The sequence below is a fragment of the Chamaea fasciata genome, unplaced genomic scaffold (assembly GCF_029207755.1).
Source record: "Chamaea fasciata isolate MVZ Bird 193981 ecotype frontalis unplaced genomic scaffold, bChaFas1.0.hap1 SCAF_1, whole genome shotgun sequence".
Classification (NCBI taxonomy): domain Eukaryota; kingdom Metazoa; phylum Chordata; class Aves; order Passeriformes; family Sylviidae; genus Chamaea; species Chamaea fasciata.
This window is the reverse complement of record NW_027094086.1, coordinates 126,350,950-126,372,413: the sequence shown is the minus strand read 5'-3', so window position 1 is coordinate 126,372,413 and position 21,464 is coordinate 126,350,950. Positions and strand designations below refer to the sequence as shown.

Genomic DNA, 21,464 nt, shown 5'->3' with positions numbered 1-21,464 from the left:
AAGTTAATGAAGTGGGAAGGGCTTAAGCACCAGAAAACACATATACCAAAATAGTTACTGCGTTAATTATATGTCCATAAACCACCACGTCCATCACTGCTACAGCTGAGGCTGGCACATCAGTGACAATATCGTAGTAATTGTTTCTGTCATGCAAGACCTTGAAAAAATAATAAAGTGACTTTAGGACAATAAATTTTAATTATTTTTGAAGTATGTTTCCTTTTAACACCTCTTCGGTAAAAATATTGATTCAGGTCAGTGGTACAGATTTTTTGCCTTTTCTTTACAAGTTTAAATGATGCTAATATTTTTTCAGGTTGTTTTACTTGCCAGAGTACAAGTAAAAGTACCAGAACTGTTGCTCACTTGGCCACATACTCATAACACACCTGAAAGGAGCTCTGTAAAAGTTCTCATTTGCACCTTGCAGCATTTTTATTGTTGGTACCGTTCATGAAAGGATCTCATTCACTTACTGAATGTCTGTTCTGAAAGCTGTTTTTCACATGTTGCCAAACTAGTTCAGAGCAACAGAGATTGGCTGTGTTACATATTTAGATCACAGAATAATCTGGATTGGTAGGGACCCACAAGGATCATCAAGTGCGGCTCTTTAAGTGAATGGCCCATACTGGGATCAAACCCCTTGGCATTATTAGCACCATGCTCTGACCAACTTACAATGTGAAAAGAAATAATAAAACCAGTGCAATTGGAAAGGAAGGCATATTTGCTTGGATTGGTTTCTGAATAATAAAGTAAATTAGGTTTCCATCCGTCTCTCTAAAAATAGAAGTATTAAATTAGCCAGCTGGTTCTTAGGAGAAGGATGGCCAAGCTGCTGGAGAAGATGCTCAAGATTTGATATAAAAAAGAATCCATTAACCTGTTGAGACAAAGGACTGTAACAGGAATGTAAGCTTACCAAATTGCAGTTGCTCAGATAAGTTTTGAAAAACACTGTTTATTACTTTTAAAAAGCAAGTAACTGAAAATGGTTGCCACCATTATCTGGCCACAGGTAATAACAGCATAACAAAAGCTTGTTCAGGCACAAAATACAAGCAGATTTCAAGGAGAGAAATCACTAAACCAACAGATTCAGACAAGTATATAATTTTCTTCCAGCAGATATGTTTGTTGCTTTTGCTTTTTGTAAGAAGCACAGAAAAGCTTCTGGAAATGTATTGAGCTGATAAGTTGCATGCCATTGATTTAAGTTTCTCAAGGAGAAAACAGTACTGTTCTATACTCAGAGTTAGCTCATGGCTGATTGAGTCAACAAGAAGAAATATTGTCATAATTTACTGGGACCAAACTGAGGTGGCCTTTGAGAGAGAGGATGTTTGCCTGTACAAGTCCAGGGAAACCAGTGAGCAGTCAGGAAGAACATGATGCAAAGTTCCTTTTGATGGCATATATAGCATGAGGAAAATTGGACTTTTATTATCAGAGTGCTAGAGGTGTTTCTCCTTGCAGCTCACTCTGTTTGGCTGACATTCTTTCAAGATAGCCTATTTTTTCTTTTGTTCCACAGATCCAGCATTATGCCCATAAAACATTTCAGTGCAATGGCAATTGGACTTCACTGTTAAGATTTTAATTGATGGTATTCTTTAGTCTTCACTAAAATCTATTTTTTTCTGAAAGCTCTTTTTTCCCTAAAATGTCTTTCTCATACCAAACCTGAATTTTAAAATGGCATGTAACAAATTGGTCCAGAATATCCTTTTTCTAAGTCACAGAGAGGTGATGCAATGAGAAAGGTGTAAAAAAGCTTTATTAGAAATATGTAAGCTCAGAAGGTATTTTTTCCACTTTATAGTCTTAGAGAACTCCCTCCATGTGTTAATTCATTTACAGTATCTGGTGTCACTAGATGTGATTCTCTGTGTGATTCGGTAATGGTTGTTGGACCAGTGCTTACTTTTTCCCTTTCCATGCAATGGGCTAAACTTCAATTGCTGAGTATTATCATTATGAAATTTTAATTTATTTTTGCAGGTTTTTATGTTTGAAAACTTAATAATGAGCTCGCAGCTTGCAGTTTCCAAAAGTATAATCTTGATTTCTTTGCAATTAGTGAATGTAGAAAGAAAGTGATATATCAAAAGCACCTATTCTGCTTGCTAAGCGATGACATCTGAAATACCTTCTGTAATGAGCATTACGACAAGCGCAGTAGGGATTGTACCGAGTAATGGAATTTTTTTTCTGCGTTAAAATGTCTCAATCTATGCTGTTATCAAAACCTCTGTGTGAAGCAGTGAAGGTATTAAAGTGGTTTTTATTTTGAATGATTTAGTCATGTTGCGTGGCAAAATTGAGACAATTCGGAAAATAGAATGTAAGAATTTTTATTTATTTTACTGTAATGTTAAATTTACTAAAAGGTAGCAAACTCTACTAACTTCTTTAACTTTACCAGGTTGTGTGCTAGACTGGTTTGCAGTGACTGGTAAAATACATTTGTTGGGGGTTGTTCTAGTATGGCTCCAGCTGTTTTGCAGAAGCATCCATCTGTGATAAGTGGACGAAACGTAATATTCCCTTCCTTGCAGTTCAGGAGCAGGGGTAGGTATTGGCAAAATACCATGCTTATTCAGAACCTTCTAATTCTGAAGTGCTGTAACTACATAATAAGTTTTAAAAACGCTCTAATGAAGAAAATATTACTATTTCAAGAGAAAATAAATGACAGATGTTTTTGACTCAGGCAAAAATAAGTTGTCCAGGAAAAAAGGAGTAGAGTTTCAGACCTCAAGTATTTTTTTTATTTTTCTCTCTGTGCTTAAAGCACAGTTCCTCTGAAAAGTCTCATTTTCTTGGCGTGCCACATCAACACGCTGCTGAGGGGTCTGTTTGTGTCTGTTGCCCTCAGGACTCCGAGCCGTCAAATGAGGTGGTCTCAGAGGCCCCAAGTAACGTGGTACCCTCTACCTCAAGAAGTAGCTCTGAAGAGCTGGTATCGGTGGCACAGAAACGTCCAGAAGAGGTAGGACATTCTGTGTCTATTTTTTTCCAAGATTAACTGTTGGGGAATACACATTTGCCTCTGTTTTTCATGCCAAGTGTTGTGCTACTAATAACAGAGACTTTTTAAAGCTAGAACGCAGTCTTACACTCCCATATAAACAGCATGAAAGACCAAGGTAAAACTCAGGACTATTATTAATGGTACCTATAAGTATATTCCATATTATATGCTACTTTTTAAATACTGTTTCTTATTGTCAGTAATTAGGAAATTTTTTTATTATTCCTATCTTTCATGCTATGACAGTAACAGGAGCCCTGTTAGATTCTGGCTAAATTAACTTCATTACACTGAAGAGTCAGAAATAGAATCTGTACATAGGTATTACAGGTAGATGTAAACTTTTATCATCCTTCACGAAATTTAAACATGTCTAGATTCTGGCTTATGCTCAGGAAAGACTCTTCCTGTTATTCGGCCTTTGTTCTCTTGGTTTCAAAAAAGTGATGTAGTGTCGTCATTAGTTCATACTTGCTGCTGTTGTAAGCAAAGGTGCTTGTATAAGTAGTTCCATAGGGTTGCCAATGACTTAAGATGTTTTCTGTCCCTGCTGTGCATCCCTGTCATAGTGCACTATAGCTGGAGGAGAGGTTGTCTGTAGAATTCAGACTCCTAACTTCATTTCATGGTGGCAGTCATCTTCTCAGAGAACTGTTACTATCCTTAAATTAACCTTTCCTCTGAGACATAAGTACTTCCTTTGTAGCAGCCTTGACACTTACTCTTGGCTTATTCAAACAGTTTAGTTGGTATTATTACTATTAAAAATATATCAAGTACCAGGTAATAATTGCTGCTTTTTTTCTTAAATTTCTTATTACTGTAATTTTCACAGCAAAGGAGAGTATCAAGTGCTAGTCATAGGAAATACCATGCCATTTATTAGTTTAGTGCAGCCTTTAGATAAATATCTTCATTTCTCTGATAGTCTTGTCACTTTGTCTGAAGAAGAAGGAAGGTCAGAGTAGGAAGCCAGGAGAATTTTTTAGAGTGTCTCCTGGAATAAGACCAAGTAGATTCACTTACTTTGGTATATCATATGTATTCCGAGATACATCACATCTAAGCAGTCCTGAGGATGGACAGAGTAGTACAAGCTTTGAGTAATACTTTTTTATGTATTCTTGAGTAGTAAAGGGACCTCTGTTCTGTGGAGGGACATGGGATCTGCCTCGTAATTCTCAGCTTTGTCAACTTACCTCACTCCACTAGAGAAATTAAAATTGAGAGCACAGATGATGTTTAAAAATAAAAGGAGGAAAAGTGCTGTAGAAAAAGGAATGAAACATGGTTAGTTTGTAAAAGGTGACTAAGAGGAAGATGGGTATGCAGATTTTGCTTTTGTGGAATATAAGCAGCTCAGCTGGGGGAGAGAGCTGCTTGGATTCAGAGAATCAAAAGTGCTTTCAAATTTTACAAATAGTTCAGTAATAGTTCATGTCGAAGCTGTTTTACTGAATGTGCGGTCATGTTTTTATAAGGGAGTGAGACTTTCTCCAATCATATCTACTGCAGTTTGTACAAAAAGAGAGAGGGGTGAGTCAGAAAGAGTTTTGTGGTTGGATTTGCAGGGAACCTTGAGAGGGGATCACCATATGCTGAATTTCCAAATTCAGAGCCCACTATGAAACAACCCATCTAAGTTATTCATGGGTAAGTCAGCATGATAAACAAACACTTGTGAATTACACCCTAAAAAACAGGTCCAATAAGTGTTTGCAGAGCTTGACTTCAGCTAATGCCTTTTTTATTTTTAATTTTGTTTGAAGTCTTCTGGTACGTCTTTCAATTATCTGCTTGATGAGTTAATATTTGGAATTGACTACTGACTGGTGGATTATTTGTGTAATTTATGTCTCATCTGAATTCCAACCATCAGTATTGGTGAGAGTTGTTAAAGAAAAGCTCAAACGCAGCTGTGGAAAAGAAATATGAGGAAAGAGTAAAGAAGGCACAGTGGCTAACAGCAGAGGGTTTCAGGAAGGTGGAGAAAGTTTGAGAAAGTTGTAGAATGTGGGTTCCAAAAAGAGTCTTTGGCTTGCAAATGTGAGGACACACAACTTCTAGTAGGAGAAAGTATGGAAAAATCCCATGAGCTGCCACATTAATTTGAATAAAGCACTTTTTTTTTCCGGCTTACAATTTGTTTTCCTCTTAGATAGGCCAGTCTGAATCTAACACTTGGTTCCTTGTGTCATCAATAGGATGATATTTGTGGGATGTAATTTGATCACTCAGATGAGGTTTTGTTTTGCTTTTTTAGTCATTCCTCCTAATAGAAATGATGGTCAAATATTGAGATCTCAATAGGAAGACAGAATGGCATCCACTCTTCTTACTGCTGCCCTTCTTCCCAGTCACTTTTCATGCTCTAAAGTTAGATTTAACTCTAGCTACTACTACTACTACTTTAACTCAGCTGCAGGGCATAGGATTAAAGCCACTGCAGAAATAATTAACCTGTTGAGTGTTTAGATCTAGACAACTCTGAATTTTCTGTGAATTTTGCAGGTTTCCTGAATCACCTCTTAGTGATTCAGGAGAGGGTGTATATTCATCAGTGTATTTCACATGCAGAAACCTTTTGTGTTATAAAGTAACTGAATTGCCTTTAAAGTTAGAAATATGCCTTATTGTCTCTTTCCAAAAGTTTTGCAAGCCTCTATAAAATTTAAGTTGTATAGTTTGAATGCTTGAATAATTTTAATTAGTGTCCATCCTAAAATAAGGATGTGATTGATAACTTAATATTGTATATATTTCTTGGGGTTTTGTAAAAATTGAAATCGAAAAGTGGCATTGAAAGAAGAATTCAGTGCATTTGGAAGGGGATAGATGTGTGTCATCCTGATGTCAGTGTAAGTTTGTTAGACCTTCTAAGCAGTTTATATAGTTTCAGCAGTTTTTCTCCAATAGTAATGCTTAAGATAGGACTTTCGTTCCCACAAGACTTTGAAAATTCAGAACTACATCGCTGTTTTGTTAGTATGCCCTTTTTTCTCTGATACTACACATCCTTCACCATGAATGAATGAAAGGAAATTCTCTGGATGTTGTGATTACTTAAGATGCAGAGCTTTTAAAATGTTTTAAATGTGTAAATACACTTGCCTGAATAACACTGCAGTTGTTCAATTAAGTTAAAAGGCTGGTGAATCAGCTTTCATGACCCTTATTCTGGTTTTTGTGGTCAGCTTCACTTTGCAGCTGGCAGTTGCAGCATATTCGGTACAAACATTTAAGTAGGTTTTTGATGGATACACAGAGATGCTGAAGAAAGTGAAGGTTTATTGCTGAAGTAGTTTTACTTTGCCTTTTTCATGTGTCCAAAGAGCAAGATGGGTGGGCTTTGTCTTGATACCATTTCTCATAAGCAGCACATTAATCCATGAGGAGTGATGGTGTCAGTGGTTTGTTATCTAAGTAAGAAAATACTAGTTTTGACAGTTCCCTTAAATCTGAGTCTCATAAGAGGCATATTCTCTTGCTTAATTAGAAGTAAAATAGAAGTACATGAGTTATGTGTATTAATTTCCTTTGCCAATCCTGTGGCAAATTAATTAATCATGTTTTAATAGTGTAAGCCTAGAGGCTAACAGAGCTGATCTTTCTAAGTGTCTGCATTGCCAGAACAGTACAGATACAGAGGAAAAGCTGTGCTATCCTTTCTGTTGGATAGAAAAATGAATACAACCAGCAAACCCCTGCTTCCCCTCACCATAAAAAAAGCACACATAAAGCATGGAACACTTTAGGGTAAAATATAAATGATGTGTTTGTAGCATATGAACATGAATAGCTTATGTGCCTATAGTGCTTTTTGGGTGCTGTATTCAAACTATAAAAGCTGTGCAAATCGTTGTGGTTCTTAGCTAAAGAAGGATTAAGATAGGTAGCCGCTAACCTGTTTCTGAACTACTAGACATTCAGTGCTTGCAGTTTATCTAGATAGAACAGACATTTTTCCATAAGTAATGTAGAGTAAGGTATAGTGATGTTTTTGGTAGAAAAAGATGTGTCACACACTTAAGTCATCTGCCATTAGTTGTCAGTAAGGTACAAGCATCCTAAAAGGATCATAGAATTCAGTTTTGACTGCGTTATTTCCTATACAAGCAAAGGAAGTGTTGCTTAATTTCTGTTAATCCAATTGGCAGCTGATACTGTCTTTTGCTTTGTGATTTATCCTCCTTCCTTGATCTTGGGATAAAACTAAAACCTTTCCCAACAAGTCCCTTTGGCATTTCAAGTTAGTACAAAAGGAATTTTTTTTTAAAACCAAAGCTATAAACTTCATCAGCAAAGAGTCCAGTCTATCCTTATGGTATTTTATTACACGGGGGTTTTTACTTTTTAAACAAAGTATGATGTAACATGTTCTGAAATGACTGAATTGAATGTAATTCCATGGGAAAGTTTGTAATAATGCTCATGTGCCGATTTTTTTCCATCTGCTGTTATTACACTATTAAATAACTGAATTTCCATCACTGACATAATTAATTTCAGAAAATAATCATAATGAAGAATAAGCACCATCAAGAAGTAGAGAGATGGAGATGATTTGCATTTAGAGAACACAAGAATATATTAGATAAAATATATTTATATATCTGTATGTATAAATGCACAGCTCTTATGCTTGTGCTTGTGAAAAGCTTGTGCATTCTTTTCTAAATTTCATAGGCCTAACAATATATTCTCTGTAGTCTGTGTAGCTGCTGGCTTGTATGCATTTAATAGAAAGTTTGTGTCAGACAGTTGTTGCTATAAATACATTCTTTCTGACCCATTGGTATTTAAAAAAAAAAAATAGTGACTGACATAGGGTGAGTTGGACTCATATTTAGTCTTGAACACTAATGGGTTTGGTTTGGTTTGGTTTGGTTTAACTTCTGAGGAACTTCCCCACTCAGGAAAATAATTGTAAATGTCCATGCTGTGTGGACCTATCAGTCTGTTTTCTGATGAAAAATCATAAGTGATAACTTACTAGTTATTTTGTATCATAGGTAAATAATTCCCCTTTATATCAGTAGTGATACTGGGATGTGATTTTGGAACAGAGGTTAATTTGTACTCTGAACCTGTTGCTACACTGAGATCTGCAAACAGACAAAACACCACAAAACCACCACAAACACTAAATGGCTTACTTTAACAAAGAGAAGAAAACATACTGGATCATCTATGTCATCCATAACCTGGTAGACATAGAATGGATCCCTCCAGTGCATTTCTTAGTACTTTTTTCTGGTTTTAAAGCTTCTGAGCAGTGGTGGTTTTCATACTTCTGGAGTCTTTTCCTTTACGCTCCTTTACAACAGACATTCTCTAGGGTGTTTATTACATAATGTTTATTGCGGTCCTCCTCTTTGTTTTCTCTGAGTGACAGCAGAAGAGTTGCAGCAGATTACAGACTTGGAATTGAAATGGATTTCAAATATTTTCTGGACCTAAGATTCATTGTAGAAAAGGCTGATATTTGGTTCCTTGTGGAATTACTTACGGGTGATTTGACCCATAATCCAACTCTTCTTGCCAGAGTGTGTCTTCCAGTCATCAGACTCATTTATCAAAACAAGGGAGTTGAGTCACCTTTTCAGATCATTTGATATTCAAGAGATTTGTTTGATTGTACTTTTCATGCTTCTACAAGTTATTATTATTATTACTGTAGTTCCCATTAATATTTCAGAACAAACGTGGTAAGCCACATGCCTAAAGAGCCTTAGAGTCTAACTGTGTTAGAAGTGAATTACTAATGAACTGAGAAAAGGAACATAATACCTTTGACTACTGAAATGGTTCCTCTGTAAAATAAACTGGGAAATACAGCTAAGCATGTAAATGCTCTGGAGTTAGGAATTCATATTTTCCCTCTAATCTCTTCACATGACTGTTTTATATAATCTTCTTAATAACTAAATATAAAGGTCGCAAGATGGCTGGAAAATGCTGTCATGCAGTTCTGCTTTTGAAGTCAAAATTTATTTATGTATATTTAAGCTGTAAATGGCCTTACGAAATGAGGGTTCCTCTTAGAAGAATATTATTAATTAAAAAAATGAATTAGATCTGTTCAAAATTTCCACAAATCCAAGACATTTTTCTTTATTTAACCTTTTCACAGTCTCTGCCCTTCTTTAAAGTACATTCAGTCCTATATCATCTGTTACTCAGGAAGGTATTTAACACATGACTGGGCATCATTTGCATTATACAAGAAGATTAACTTTACAAGCTCTGCTATTAATCTGAGTAGCTCTACATATTGACCTATGAAAGAACATAATTAAGTTAGCTTAATTAAGTTAGTTAATTGTTACACTCTGATGAACTTACTATTGAGAGGAAATTAAAAGCAAATAGAAAATGGCATTCATTGGTTTGAAATCATATTTTAAAGGGTTTCACAAAGATACTTTATATATAGATGATGAAAGTATCTATTGTGTAATAAGCAAAGCAGATACAATTAAAATCCCTGCAGTTTTCTCTTTTACTGCCTGACAATCATCTGTATTTCTAAAGGAAATTTTAAAAGTATGCTAAAAATTTAGAAAATAGCTTGTGAGACTTTTCCCCCCAATACCCAAAAAATTGCATTCAGAAATCCTGTCTACACATGGACTACAGAGAAAAGCACACCATCAAAGTTCATGAAGTATTATAATCTGATACCAAAGTCTCCTTTGGGGTAGAGGAAAGGATTGAAAGACCCCTCAGGGCAGCAAGCAATAAATACCCCATCATGTGTACGCACTCACACATCACCATAAGAATGTCTTTCTCATGCAGTGATAGAGGGGAAAGGAGAGACACTCCCGGAATTTACTCTGTCAGCTGCAAATCTGTTGTCAGAAGTACCTGCAAGTTCACTGCAGGAAAACATTCAGGGTTTCACCACAGATCCTGTGCATGGATAGACCCTCCACAGGACTCCAGCATCTGGGATGCATTCATCAGTCTTGATAAGCACTGATAAGTACCCTGGAGATCATCAATTCCAAGTAGCTGCAATTAATAAACAGTAAGAAAAAAATGGCCAAACATGCAAAAATGTGCTACAGTGAATGCTGCCAAATGAGCAGTTTATTAATCTGTGAGATTCATTAATATTACCGTGGCTTTAGTTTGAAATTATTTTCAGTGAACAATTATTAGTTCTCTGGGGTTTTTTGTGGGGTTTTTTTTGGTTTTTTGTTGTTTTGTTTTTTTTTTTTTTTTAATTTGCAAGGTCTATACATTTTCTGGATGGCATTCTTGAAGATTTTAGGATTTCTACTTTCTTTCTGTTGTAAAAATGAATATTTTAACTCAAGTGAAAACAGTAGTTTCCCTGAGGTATTATTCTTTGGCATTTCCAGATCACATGTAAGGGTCATTGATCTGTGGATATATTCTCTGGAAAATAGCAGCATTGAAAGCAGGAAGGCAGTGGCATTTAGGACCACTTGTGTACAAATTGGTATCCATATTCTGAAGACAGATAAATTGGAATTGCATTCCTACAAAGATAAAAAAAGTCTTTCCTTAAATAATGCTTGATTCTTTTTTATTTAGGAAAAAAAATCTGAAACAATTTTTAAAATTGATAGGATAGGAAGAAGCAATTAAATTATGGCTACTGTATATTTTATGAGATGTGTTGTTTTTCTTTAACACCTTGCTACAAAAAAAAAAATTAATTTTTGTAAATTCAATTTGAAATGGGCATGCTGTTGTATTTGTCCCCTTTAAAATGTTATGGAGCATTAAACAACTTGTTATATTCTAAGAGGAAAGAATAGGTTTGTTTTCAGCTTCAATGATGTGCTTTAAATCCTTTTTATTTTTTTTAATAGAGGAAGAGAGTAGAAAATTGATTGGAAAATTAGAATTAAGTGAGCTTTAGGTGGGAAAATAGCAAGTAGTTCAAGTTTAGGGCTGTTTCCCACCTGCTGAGGATTTTGATGGTTGTGCTGATGTCAGTGAGCTTCAGTGTACCTGTGTGCACTATCTGGTCAGCTTTGACTGTGTTGCTTTGAGGTATCCATGATGTGGCACGGTGCTACGTCGTGTAAGCCACTGTTGTCATTCCTGTGTGTCCCGTGTGATACAGAATGGAAGTTCTTTCCTGGAGGAAAGTAAGTGTAGCTTCTTCCTTCAATATATTATGGGCACACTCTTCATGTTCTATTGTTTGTTTCTTTCCTGAGGGATTTGTTGTTTTCTCTCTTACCTGTAATATTTAAGTGAAAAATTAAGCTAATACATTCTTTGGTCATTGCATGCAGTGTAAATATTAGGGCTCACACTGCACTACATGAACAAAGCAAGTGATCCTTTTTGTAGATCATACATAATATCAGAAATTTCCTATTTTAATATGATAGGTTGAAAATATCATCAGAACCCTTTAAGTTATTGCAGGCTAGATTTGAGATAATGAAGCTTGAACAGAGTCAAAGATTGCAATGTCATCCTTAAGGTAGTGAAGATAAGCAGAGGTCAGTCAGTAGTCATTAATAACATAGGTTATATAGATTTTCCCTACCCAGTTGCTTCAGGGTTATCTCTAAACTGCAGTGCAATCCCTATAGTGTCCCCATGCTGCTTTGCCAAACTATTGTTACTTTACATTTCTCTCACTGTTAAACTGAGTATTTATACATTGAAGAATTCATATTGCCTAAATATTTCAGCATGGTAGGATCAGTGATTTGTTATTTGTTAGAGTACATATTTTTGCGATTAGTGTATTTCCGTGATAGTCTTATATACATTAATCTACCTCAATTAACAGTATTTTAAAACTAAATTTATATTAACTTCAAGCATGTGTTTTCTAAAGACTACCAAGTAGGTTAACACACACTATTATCTTTAATGGCTCATCGACCTCCTAAATCCTTCTTACGTGAACAATTTCCCTTTAATTATTTTTTAATTTTTATGTATTGCTACATAGCTATCATAGTCTCCCAAAATCTCTAGATGACCTGGAATACCCATAACTATATATCCTGTGCTGTAGCTATGGTCTTTGTTTTAATTAGAAACTGAAGGTGTTGGTGAAAATATAGTTATATTTAGAGAGACTTAGACGGTGATGAGGAGTGGTATCTTTGTAAAGCTGGTTTTCTGTTACCCAGTCCTAGGGTGTTTTACTCTGGTAAGATTTGTGTTTAAATGGTTGGAATCATCACAGGAAAATAGCACGCACCTCCTGTCACTTAAGATATTCCTGTGTCTTCTCATAAAGACTGCTTTGTATTATTCTGTAGTTCTGCAAGTCCACAGTAAAGATGGAGATATGCCTACTGCATGACTTAGCTGAAAAAAGCTATTTGCCTAAAACTCCATAGATTCTGCCAGTGTTTACCAAGAATGATACTTGCAGAGGACTTCTCAGGGCACCTGGAAGAGGCTTTAACCTAGGGGGATGGCTGCGATGGGGTCTGGAGATGCTCTGCAATTCAGTGACCACCAGACCAAGCCCACACTGCTGCTGAAAGGGCAGTCTGGTGTTCACAGACTGCCTGCTGCTCTTGTTGGACCAGCAGATTAGTAATCTGGGTCAGTGGAGTGATATCCATGGGGATGAAGGACATGCATATTCGTGGACCTGAGCTCCTTCTTCAGTGTCAGCATGCAGTTCAATGGTGCAGGGCTTTCACTGAGATTGCGTTGTCATTTGGGTGCTCTGGAAAAAATAAATTAAATAATCTTCAAAATACTCACAAATAGTGGTTTTGGATTTACTGAATTAGCCAGTTCTTCTGTACTTACCCATTCAAAAGGAGCACTTTTTCCCATTTTACACCTGTGTTTCTCAGTTTACCCCTCAAAAGTAGGCTTGTCATATTTGGGTTGTTCAGGAGATTGACTGAAACTGAGAGCTAATGTTGTAACTAGTGAAAATCCTGCTTGTTTCTGCAAACTAGGATCAACTTTTGCCTATAAGGCGATTAGTTACACAAAATCTAGACTCCTATTTGGTATCAAGAACCACAAGGAGTGGAATTCACATGAAGTGGTTATACGTCTGCTTGCATCCTTGTGAAGATTTTTTGTGCTAGTTGTCAGGAGAAATCTTTTTAGACTATTAGAGGACAGAGGCATATCCACACTTTGCTTGTTGGAAAACTACCAGTGTTGATTTGGATTCATCAAAGTACAGGGAATCGTGTGTCCTGCTCAACAACCCAGTGCAATTGTACAGGCTGGGTGCAGAGAGGCTGGAAAACTGCCCAGCGAAAAAGAGTCTCAGAGTGCTGGTGACAGCAGTTGAACATGAGCCAACAGAGTGCCCAGGTGGCCAAGAAGGTCAGTGACATCCTGGATTGTAGCAGGGTTGCTGTGGCCAGTGAGACCAGGAGAGTGACCATCCCCCTGTACTTGACACTGATGAGGCCACACCTCGAATCCTGTGTCCAGTTCTGGGCCTTTCACTACAAGAAGGACACTGAGGTGCTGAAGTGTGTCCAGAGAAGGCAGTGGAATTGGGAAGGGACTGGAGCACAAGTCTTGTGAGGAGCAGGAATGGAGTTGGGGATGTTTAGTCTGGAAAAAAGGAAGCTTGAGGGGACCCTCAGCCACCCTCTACACCCACCTGAAAGGAGGCTGCACTGAGGTGGGGTCGGTCTCTTCTCCCAGGTAACAAGACCAGAAGTGGCCTCAAGTTGTGTACCAGGGGAGGTTTAGATAGGATGTTAAGAAAAAATCTATTGAAAGAAAGGCTTCTCAGAGAAATAATTGAGTCACCATCCCAGGAGATTTTTAAGACTTGTAGTTCTTGCACTTAGGGGCATGGTTTACTGGTGAACTTGGCATTGGCAGGGTAATGGTTTGGCTTAGGGATCTTAGAGATTTTTTCCACTTAAATGATTCCATAATTCCATGATTCAGAGTTCAAATCCAGGATTCTAACCTGAGAATTCTATCTGAAAGCAGAAAAAAATTCAAGCAATAGCTTCTAATCTCTGGAAGACTTATAATCAAAATTCCAAAATGAGCTGCCAGTGGAAAAAAATTGCCTTAAATCTGTACAACTGACAATAGAATCATTCATTCCCTGTATGTTTTTCTATCTTTTGATTGCACTTGACTACAGTTTTCCCCAAATTTTCAGTAGACTTTTTGTCTATAGGCACTGTAGGTAAACTCAGTTAACCCAATGTTGATCACATAGGGTCACATGGATATTATGAAAATTAATGTCCAGAGTTTAGACAAGGCCTTTAGAAAATACCCATTACAGAAGTGTAAAAAATTAGTCAAAATAAAGGTGTAGTTGTTCTAATGTATCTCTGAAACTGGGAGATACAATGCTCAAAATGGAAGACAAGATACTAAGTACATGAAGAAAACATATGGAAAGGAGCAGAGATTTTAAAGGCTTTTAGATGCTTATTTTTATTCTCCTTTTCTGACAGTCTTTATTTATATATTTAGCTCTGGGAAAAAGATCTCAGTAAGTCAGCATTTAAAAATGGATTCACTCACAGAATGTAATTTGTGTGCGTGTGCATGCTGTGCGAACTTTTAGATTTTTTTTTCTGCAAAATGTTGCTTGGTTTAATAGTCGCTTTGTAGTTTCAAGGGTGATATTTAAAATGGGAATCGAGGCAAAGATGGTGGTTTTATTCAGTGGGTAGATAATCCTAAAGTCACCATTTTTCATATTGTAGCCTGATAAGCAGTAGAGTAAAAATAACCCAATTTTGAAGTCATGGTGTTACTTGAGAAAGCTTTTAGTGTCTGCAGAGGCACCAAGATATTCAAAAAGGGGAAGCACATTAAAACCTTAAAAAAAAAAAAAATCCATTCCCTGTAACTGTAGGAAAGGTGAAATAGAGGAAACTTCCTTCTTCACCACAAGCATGACTCCAACATCTCTCTTATGCCGTGGAGTGAAATACATTTTATCCCTCCATCTCTGCCTCAAGATCTCATGCAGAAGCACTAAAAACTCAGAGGAAATTTGAAATCAACATTTATTTCAATTATTTTATCTAAGATCAAAAGGTGGAAGAGCTTGGTGGTTCTTTAAAATACTATTCCTACAGCCTATGTTTTCTAAATTCTTCATATGATACTAAGTGTTTCAGGTGGAATTTCATCTCCAAAGTACTTGTGTATAATAACAGTTAATTTCGGAAAGTAATATGGGTAAATTTGATTTGTTAATGCCTTCATCTTGCAGTCTTCTCTGGGGCCATTTTATGTGGCAAGAAACTGGACTAGAGAAATATTTGCTGCTATCCATTGTAGCTCCTTGTTTCTTTATGTTACAAGTTAACCTGCCAATGTAGTGATGAAGCCAAAAAATAGTGCCAAAAATTAAGCTTTTCACATAATTATTGCAGATGTGTTGTGGTTCCAGGTTGGATTTTGTTTTGAGGTAAGTCAGGATCTATAAAGTGCTTGGCACTACTGTGATTTCTAGTTCACTGTTTAACTGTGATTTCTAGTTGACTGTTTAATACAAACTGTTGACTGTTTAAGACATTTGAGAAAATGTCTTAGCCAATCTTCCAGAGTATGATAGCTTTGCAACTTCCTTATTTTTTATTTACTGAACTAATGCTACTTTATTTTCATTTAAATCAATATGTATTGAATTTAACAAGCACAGGGTCTCAGTGTTATGGTCTGTGAAGCTCCCATAACACAAATTAGAAAATAATTCTGTGCAATTAAATATTACACTTTTCTTGTGGCAACCTTACCCTAAGAACTTGGAATTTTGGGTATGTATTTTTATCTCCATAATTTGTATCATGAATGGATTTCAGTGTTGCAGTCAGGGCTATATGGTTTTAAATCACTGAATCAAAAAGTAAAAAAGAAAAGAATTACCTCAAAGAGCTTTCATTTCTAGTATAAAACCTGACATTGTGGATTAAAAAAAAAATAAATAATGTTTAGTTCTTTTTACTGCATTTTGGCTAGAGTTTGCACTTAATAGGAGAAATCTATTTTATTTTAAGGAAAGACTGATCGTAAGGCTGATAATACTGTTTTAAATATTTAGAAATTACACATTTTTTTCTTACAGTGTTTATTATTGAGCAGGTTATAATAGCCTCTACTTTTCTACATAATGTTGAAACTTAAGTTAGCAATAGAAACAAGATTAAAGACAGTGAACAGAATGGAACAAATTAATTCCTAGTCTTATTAATTGGTAAACTTAAGCTGGAGAGGTATTGCACATATCAACCAGGAAAATGGAAGGTTGTTTGCATAAATGTCTTTCCATTGTTAAAGCACATCATTAATAGGCTTTATCAAATCAGACCAAGAATCTGCATCAAGCAGCTTCATCATCCATAGAGTCATGAAGTCAATGTCATCAAAAATCACTGGGCCTAAACACTTATCAGCTCACTATGATAAAACTACTGCATTTTTATTTGCACAATAACCTCAAATTCTCATATTAAAAAGTGGCAATTTTTTTTGCCCTTTACTAAGTGTGACACATGTAACAGTTATTCATCACTTCATAATGGATCATTTTTATCAGAGTCCAGTGTCTTTTCTGTATACATAGAATAAATATTTATGTTTTCTCATTTTTCTGAACTAGAAGATACTGATAGAATAGGTTTGGAGTGTCAACTATAATTCATTGCATGCAAAGAAAAGCTTTATACTGATACTGTGTGAAAGGAAAAGAATATCTAAATCATTTCAGCAGCGAGCTTATAACCAAGATAATATCAGCATTTTCCTTCTTGAAAATATATATGCCATAAATTAAAGGAGGTCTTCAGTATTTCATTAAAATGCTTCAGACAAGTTTAACCCTGTCTTCAACAGGAATATATGTATGAATACAAAAACCCTTCTCAAAACAAAAATGTGAAGGTCAAGACAAAGTTAAAACAAGCTTGCAGTAAACTTCCTATTAATCCCGCAAATATTTTGTTTAGAAGACATTAGAAAACTGTGACATATGTTTAGTGTCAATTTAAAGGTGCCCATTTTATTCTTACAGAAAACTTAAGATATATCTATAACTTTACTGTTTTGTAGAATAGTAATGTAGTCTTGGAAAAAAAATATAAAATATGTGTATACTGAGTGTATTTGGATGAACTCTTAATTTAGTTAAAATTAGCCTTAGCAGTAAGTGTCGTAGTGGAGAGGTACATGTCACAGCATATAATTATGTTTAAATATATACAAAGCAAAGTGATTGGATTAATAAGAATATAATACAATATTTAGAATCCAAAATACAGTTGTAATGAAGCATTTTATACACAAATACTACAGCTCATATAAATACTGTGGTATCTCACCACATTTTCAGCTCTGCTTCTGGCTTCTTTAGCAAGAAAATGCAGGGAAGTGTTGGTACTATTTGTAAGGAAATAACAGAAGAGAAAAGATTGTGATGAAACCCTGCATCCGTTTTGCAGAATTTGCAGCTGTCCCTTCATTATTTTTTGATTTGTAGTACCTTAAAGTGTCTTATCCCATGTTTCTCTAAGCTATTGAACAGTGAGTGTTTAGGTTTTGTGCTTCCTTTGTGAATACTCTTCCCAAGTCCTGCAGCAGCAACTCCCACATTTATGGCTACTACCTCCTTAATTCCAGCTGCAGCTTTGCAGTCTTCTGAGAGAGGTGCTCTCCAAGGTACCTGATCAGAAGTGACATTGCTTTTATTGGAGTCAGTCCCATCACAAAGGACTCAAGGCATCATCACAGCTTTTTGCAAACAAGCAGAAAGCTGAAATGAAGTCTTATTGTTTCTGATGTATGTGAGAATTTTACTTTGAACTCCCAAGTGTTTTCTTCCAGTAATAAATTTAATCACTAATTAGTATCACATCACACTGATGATGAAATAAGCTGGGAGATTTAGTAAGGTCATGTATTTAATAAGAAACATCAAAATATAATTTTATGGGGTATACCCAGTGTTTTGGTTTTGAACTGCTGCCTAGAAATGTGATAATTGTTTTCTTTAGAAATCAGATATTAAAGGACAATGTGAGAATGAATCTTTCTATGACAAAATCACAGAAGCAGTCCATTTTAGAAGCAATTAGTATGTTTGGAAGGTCTTTAATGTAAGGCTGTGAGTTTGTCCCCACAAGTGACATGGATAAGCTAAGTGATCTTACAGTATTTGCTGTTGTCAAATTGCATTAGCATCTCAGGCATGATAAGAATGTCATTAATGTGAAACAAAAAGTAATTGCTATGATAAGGCAGTAAAGCTTGTTTAATACTGCATGATCAGTAGCTTGAAAGAAACTTGCAATTTCAATTTTAATTCTTTCTGCAAACATTTTCAGTTCCTACAGACTCCAAATCTCTACCTTTTGTGATTATTTGCAGACAGAGTGCAATTTACTCTTGGATGGGCACTCTGTAAAACGGCTTGCCAGCTGTTCTTGCCAGAATGTTTGTAGCATATGTATTAGGGAATTTTTGCATTGTTGCATCCTAAAATCAATGTGGAACATAAGGATGATGAGTTATGTTCTAGGCATTCCTTCTACTGTCCATCAAATGCATCTTGTGAAAGCAAATGTCCAAATTTTCAGAGAGTTCAAAGGAAAGAAGAATTTGAGTCACAATAATTGAAATTTTCAGTGGTTCTATATCTGACTGCATAGGAATTAACTGATTACCTTTGGTTATGCTTTGTTCAGGTCTTAGGGAGCTTTTTTAACACTATGCTTTTTATGTACACTGAACTCTGGTCAGCTATGTCAGAGGGCTCAAAATAACACAGTCCTTCAAACCAAACAGCTGCCTACATACAGGATAAGAACCTGCTTTAACTGGTAGGTTCCACTGCTTTCTGGTTCAGAATAAAGGAGATGCATATGAGGGTATGTCTGTATCAAAGTGTGGGATCCTACTCATGGAAATCAGGCACTTATTTAGGCCAGCACATTTGTTTGTCTTTTGGCTATGAAGATCCATGCTGGCAAATCTGGAATTGCAGTGCATCTTTCAAAATATTGGCTTGTAGATAGTGTAGGAAAACTTCATCAGAGAAAAACTGCATTAGGCTACTAGTATGTATAGTTGCACATAGCAGGGGCTTTTCTCATTGTGGTAAACTCAGTATCTTCAGACATCAGATGAATCGATTCCAAGTCAGCTTTTTGTGCTTTGAAATGAAGGTACTGAGAAGCCCTTGGTTGTCTTCACCCCTTCCAGCACCATGGGATCCTGTCTATTTTGCAGAGCAAGTGTGATGTCTTCATGGGAGATGGAGCAGGCAGGCTGACTCCTAGTACCTCACTCTTTTCAAACATACATCAATGCTTCTGAGGCAAGCAAACTCCTGAATCATAAAATCTGTTAAATTTTGATTGACTGGTGGCAGCTTCTGCATTCCAGCATGAGAATTCATATCTTCAGAATGTTTTCGGGGGAGCTCACTTCACATGCTTCACATCCAGCACCAAATAACTTCATTAAAGAAGGCTGTCACTTGTCAGAAGTGACGTCGTATTGGTCTTTTCATGATAGCATTCCAGATAGCTGTAAGTGCATGGCTTAGAAATTTCAGCAAGTCAGCCAGTCTTGCATTTGAAAATGGTATTTCAGTGACACAATCAGGAGACATACACCTAGGGCTTTCTGAACTGAAAGTTTCTTAAGCAACATATCCTTGACAGTGCCTCTGAAAAAAAATGTTAACTGCAGAGTATCTACTGCTTGGTTTTGAAGGGCGTGATAGATCATTGGTTCATTAGTGTAGAAAGCACAAGGCAAGCTTTTGAGAAGATCTGGCCTTTCATATGTTTGGACAGGTATTTTGTTGTTAATTGACTCCTCTCATCCTTTCCTGCCATGGGTTATGAAGTCATATGCCCTAAGGAAATGAAATTCAATTATGCATTTAATATTTTTGCATTAGTGGGGCAGATGCATCTGGCATGGCAAAGTCAGGATGATTTTATGTATAGAAGTTGGTTAGAAAAAATATCTCAGTTGATATAAATATGATCACAACCTGCTGCACTCCTGAGAAAACCTCTAACACTTGAGACAAAAGCTGCTATTATCACTTTTAGAATCTGTTGCATTAAGAGTATAGCAATTTGGCAGAAAATACACACCCTTACTTTCCAGCTAAACCTCAGTGATCAGAGGGGCTCGGTGTGTCACATTTCATGGAAATCCCTTTGCTACATATCTCATGGCATATGTCTTGGCTATAGATGTCACTCCTATGGAATCTAAAAAATTTTTGTGAGTGATGAAACATTAATATGATGGGAACTCTAAAATATTTTAATATCTGGCTTCTAAAAGTGGTAACAAAAATATGTCACTGTGCCCATGTGGGTGCTGGTTGTCTAGTTGCAACATAGTCCCAGAATACATTTTAGCTCTTTAGAGAGAGAGAGAGAGAGAGAGAGACTGGTGCCTGTTTCAGTTTCTTTGTCTTAATACTCTTAAGTGGAACAACAGAAGAAAAATTATGACTCAGAATCTTGAAAAAGCAAAACAACTGCCAGAAATTTCCTTTCTTGGGAAGTCTGCTCAGTCCCACACCTTAAACATACCTATCAGTGGAAAGCTGTTATGTCTACCTTATTCTTGTACCAAAAGAAAGATGTTCTTTTAAGGAAGTAGATGAAGAGCAGCAACAAAGAAAGAAAGAAGAGCTTGTATCTAAAGGAAATGACACTAAGATTTTAAGCATCATCCAGGAATTTTAAGATCTCCAGGAACTTTCCTGGTTAAAAGATGATAATTCTGTGAAGTAGGTGGTGAAAGCTAGAAGGAAACAAGCCCAAAGGTGGTGAAACATACACCTAAGTGTGAAGTTCTAGACATATTAAGATAGCAGTTTGTGGGAGGAAAGTGGAGCAACATTGAGACATGTTATTTTCATCAGCTTTTTTCTAGTTATCAGCTCAAAACAACAGTTGGGCATGGAGAAAATTCCCTTTTATTCTCTGTATCAGTGGATAAGACCTTGAAAATGAAAAAATATCTTTGGAACTTTACCCAAGGAGTAGGGGAGGGCTGTGTTGCATTTAATGAACTATTCAGACAAAATAAAAATCTCAGTTACTTAGAGAAACAACAGGAAAAAGAGAATCACAGATACAGCCTGTATTTTACATAGGCCAGGAATACAAATCCTGTTCATTAAGCAAGAAGGCTAGCTTATTACTGAGACCCAGTTCAGGAAAAATGCAGTTCAAATCTCATTGGAAAGAATATTTCCAGGTAATGTATTTTCTGGGTTTTTGGGTATTCTTCCTCCCTCCTGCACAATTTTTTCCTTCTACCAGCCTAACTTTGAAATATCCTTTATAGACAAAACCTTATACTTTGTGAAAAACTACAGAAATTATTAAGGAACAAATTTACCTTTCTGTGAAGAAGAGTGTAAAACTGACAAATTCGAAAGAAAATACATTAAGAAAATGTTTGCTTCACAAAT

At 36.1% G+C, this 21,464-nt stretch overlaps 1 protein-coding gene across 4 annotated transcripts in view; it reads left to right on the top strand.

Moving 5' to 3' along the window:
• The window catches only part of PHF14 (PHD finger protein 14), a 162,168-nt gene that overhangs the window by 125,660 nt on the left and 15,044 nt on the right, over window positions 1-21,464 (top strand). For 2 of the 4 annotated variants that reach the window (XM_066196765.1, XM_066196748.1), the window contains one exon: window positions 2,885-2,998. The exons of 1 other annotated variant lie outside the window; for it this stretch is intronic. In XM_066196765.1, coding sequence (XP_066052862.1) covers window positions 2,885-2,998 — 114 coding nt within the window. Of the gene's footprint in view, window positions 1-2,884; window positions 2,999-4,611; window positions 4,675-21,464 lie in introns of those variants that run through there. One more of the 4 variants, XM_066196757.1, reaches the window with a different exon arrangement.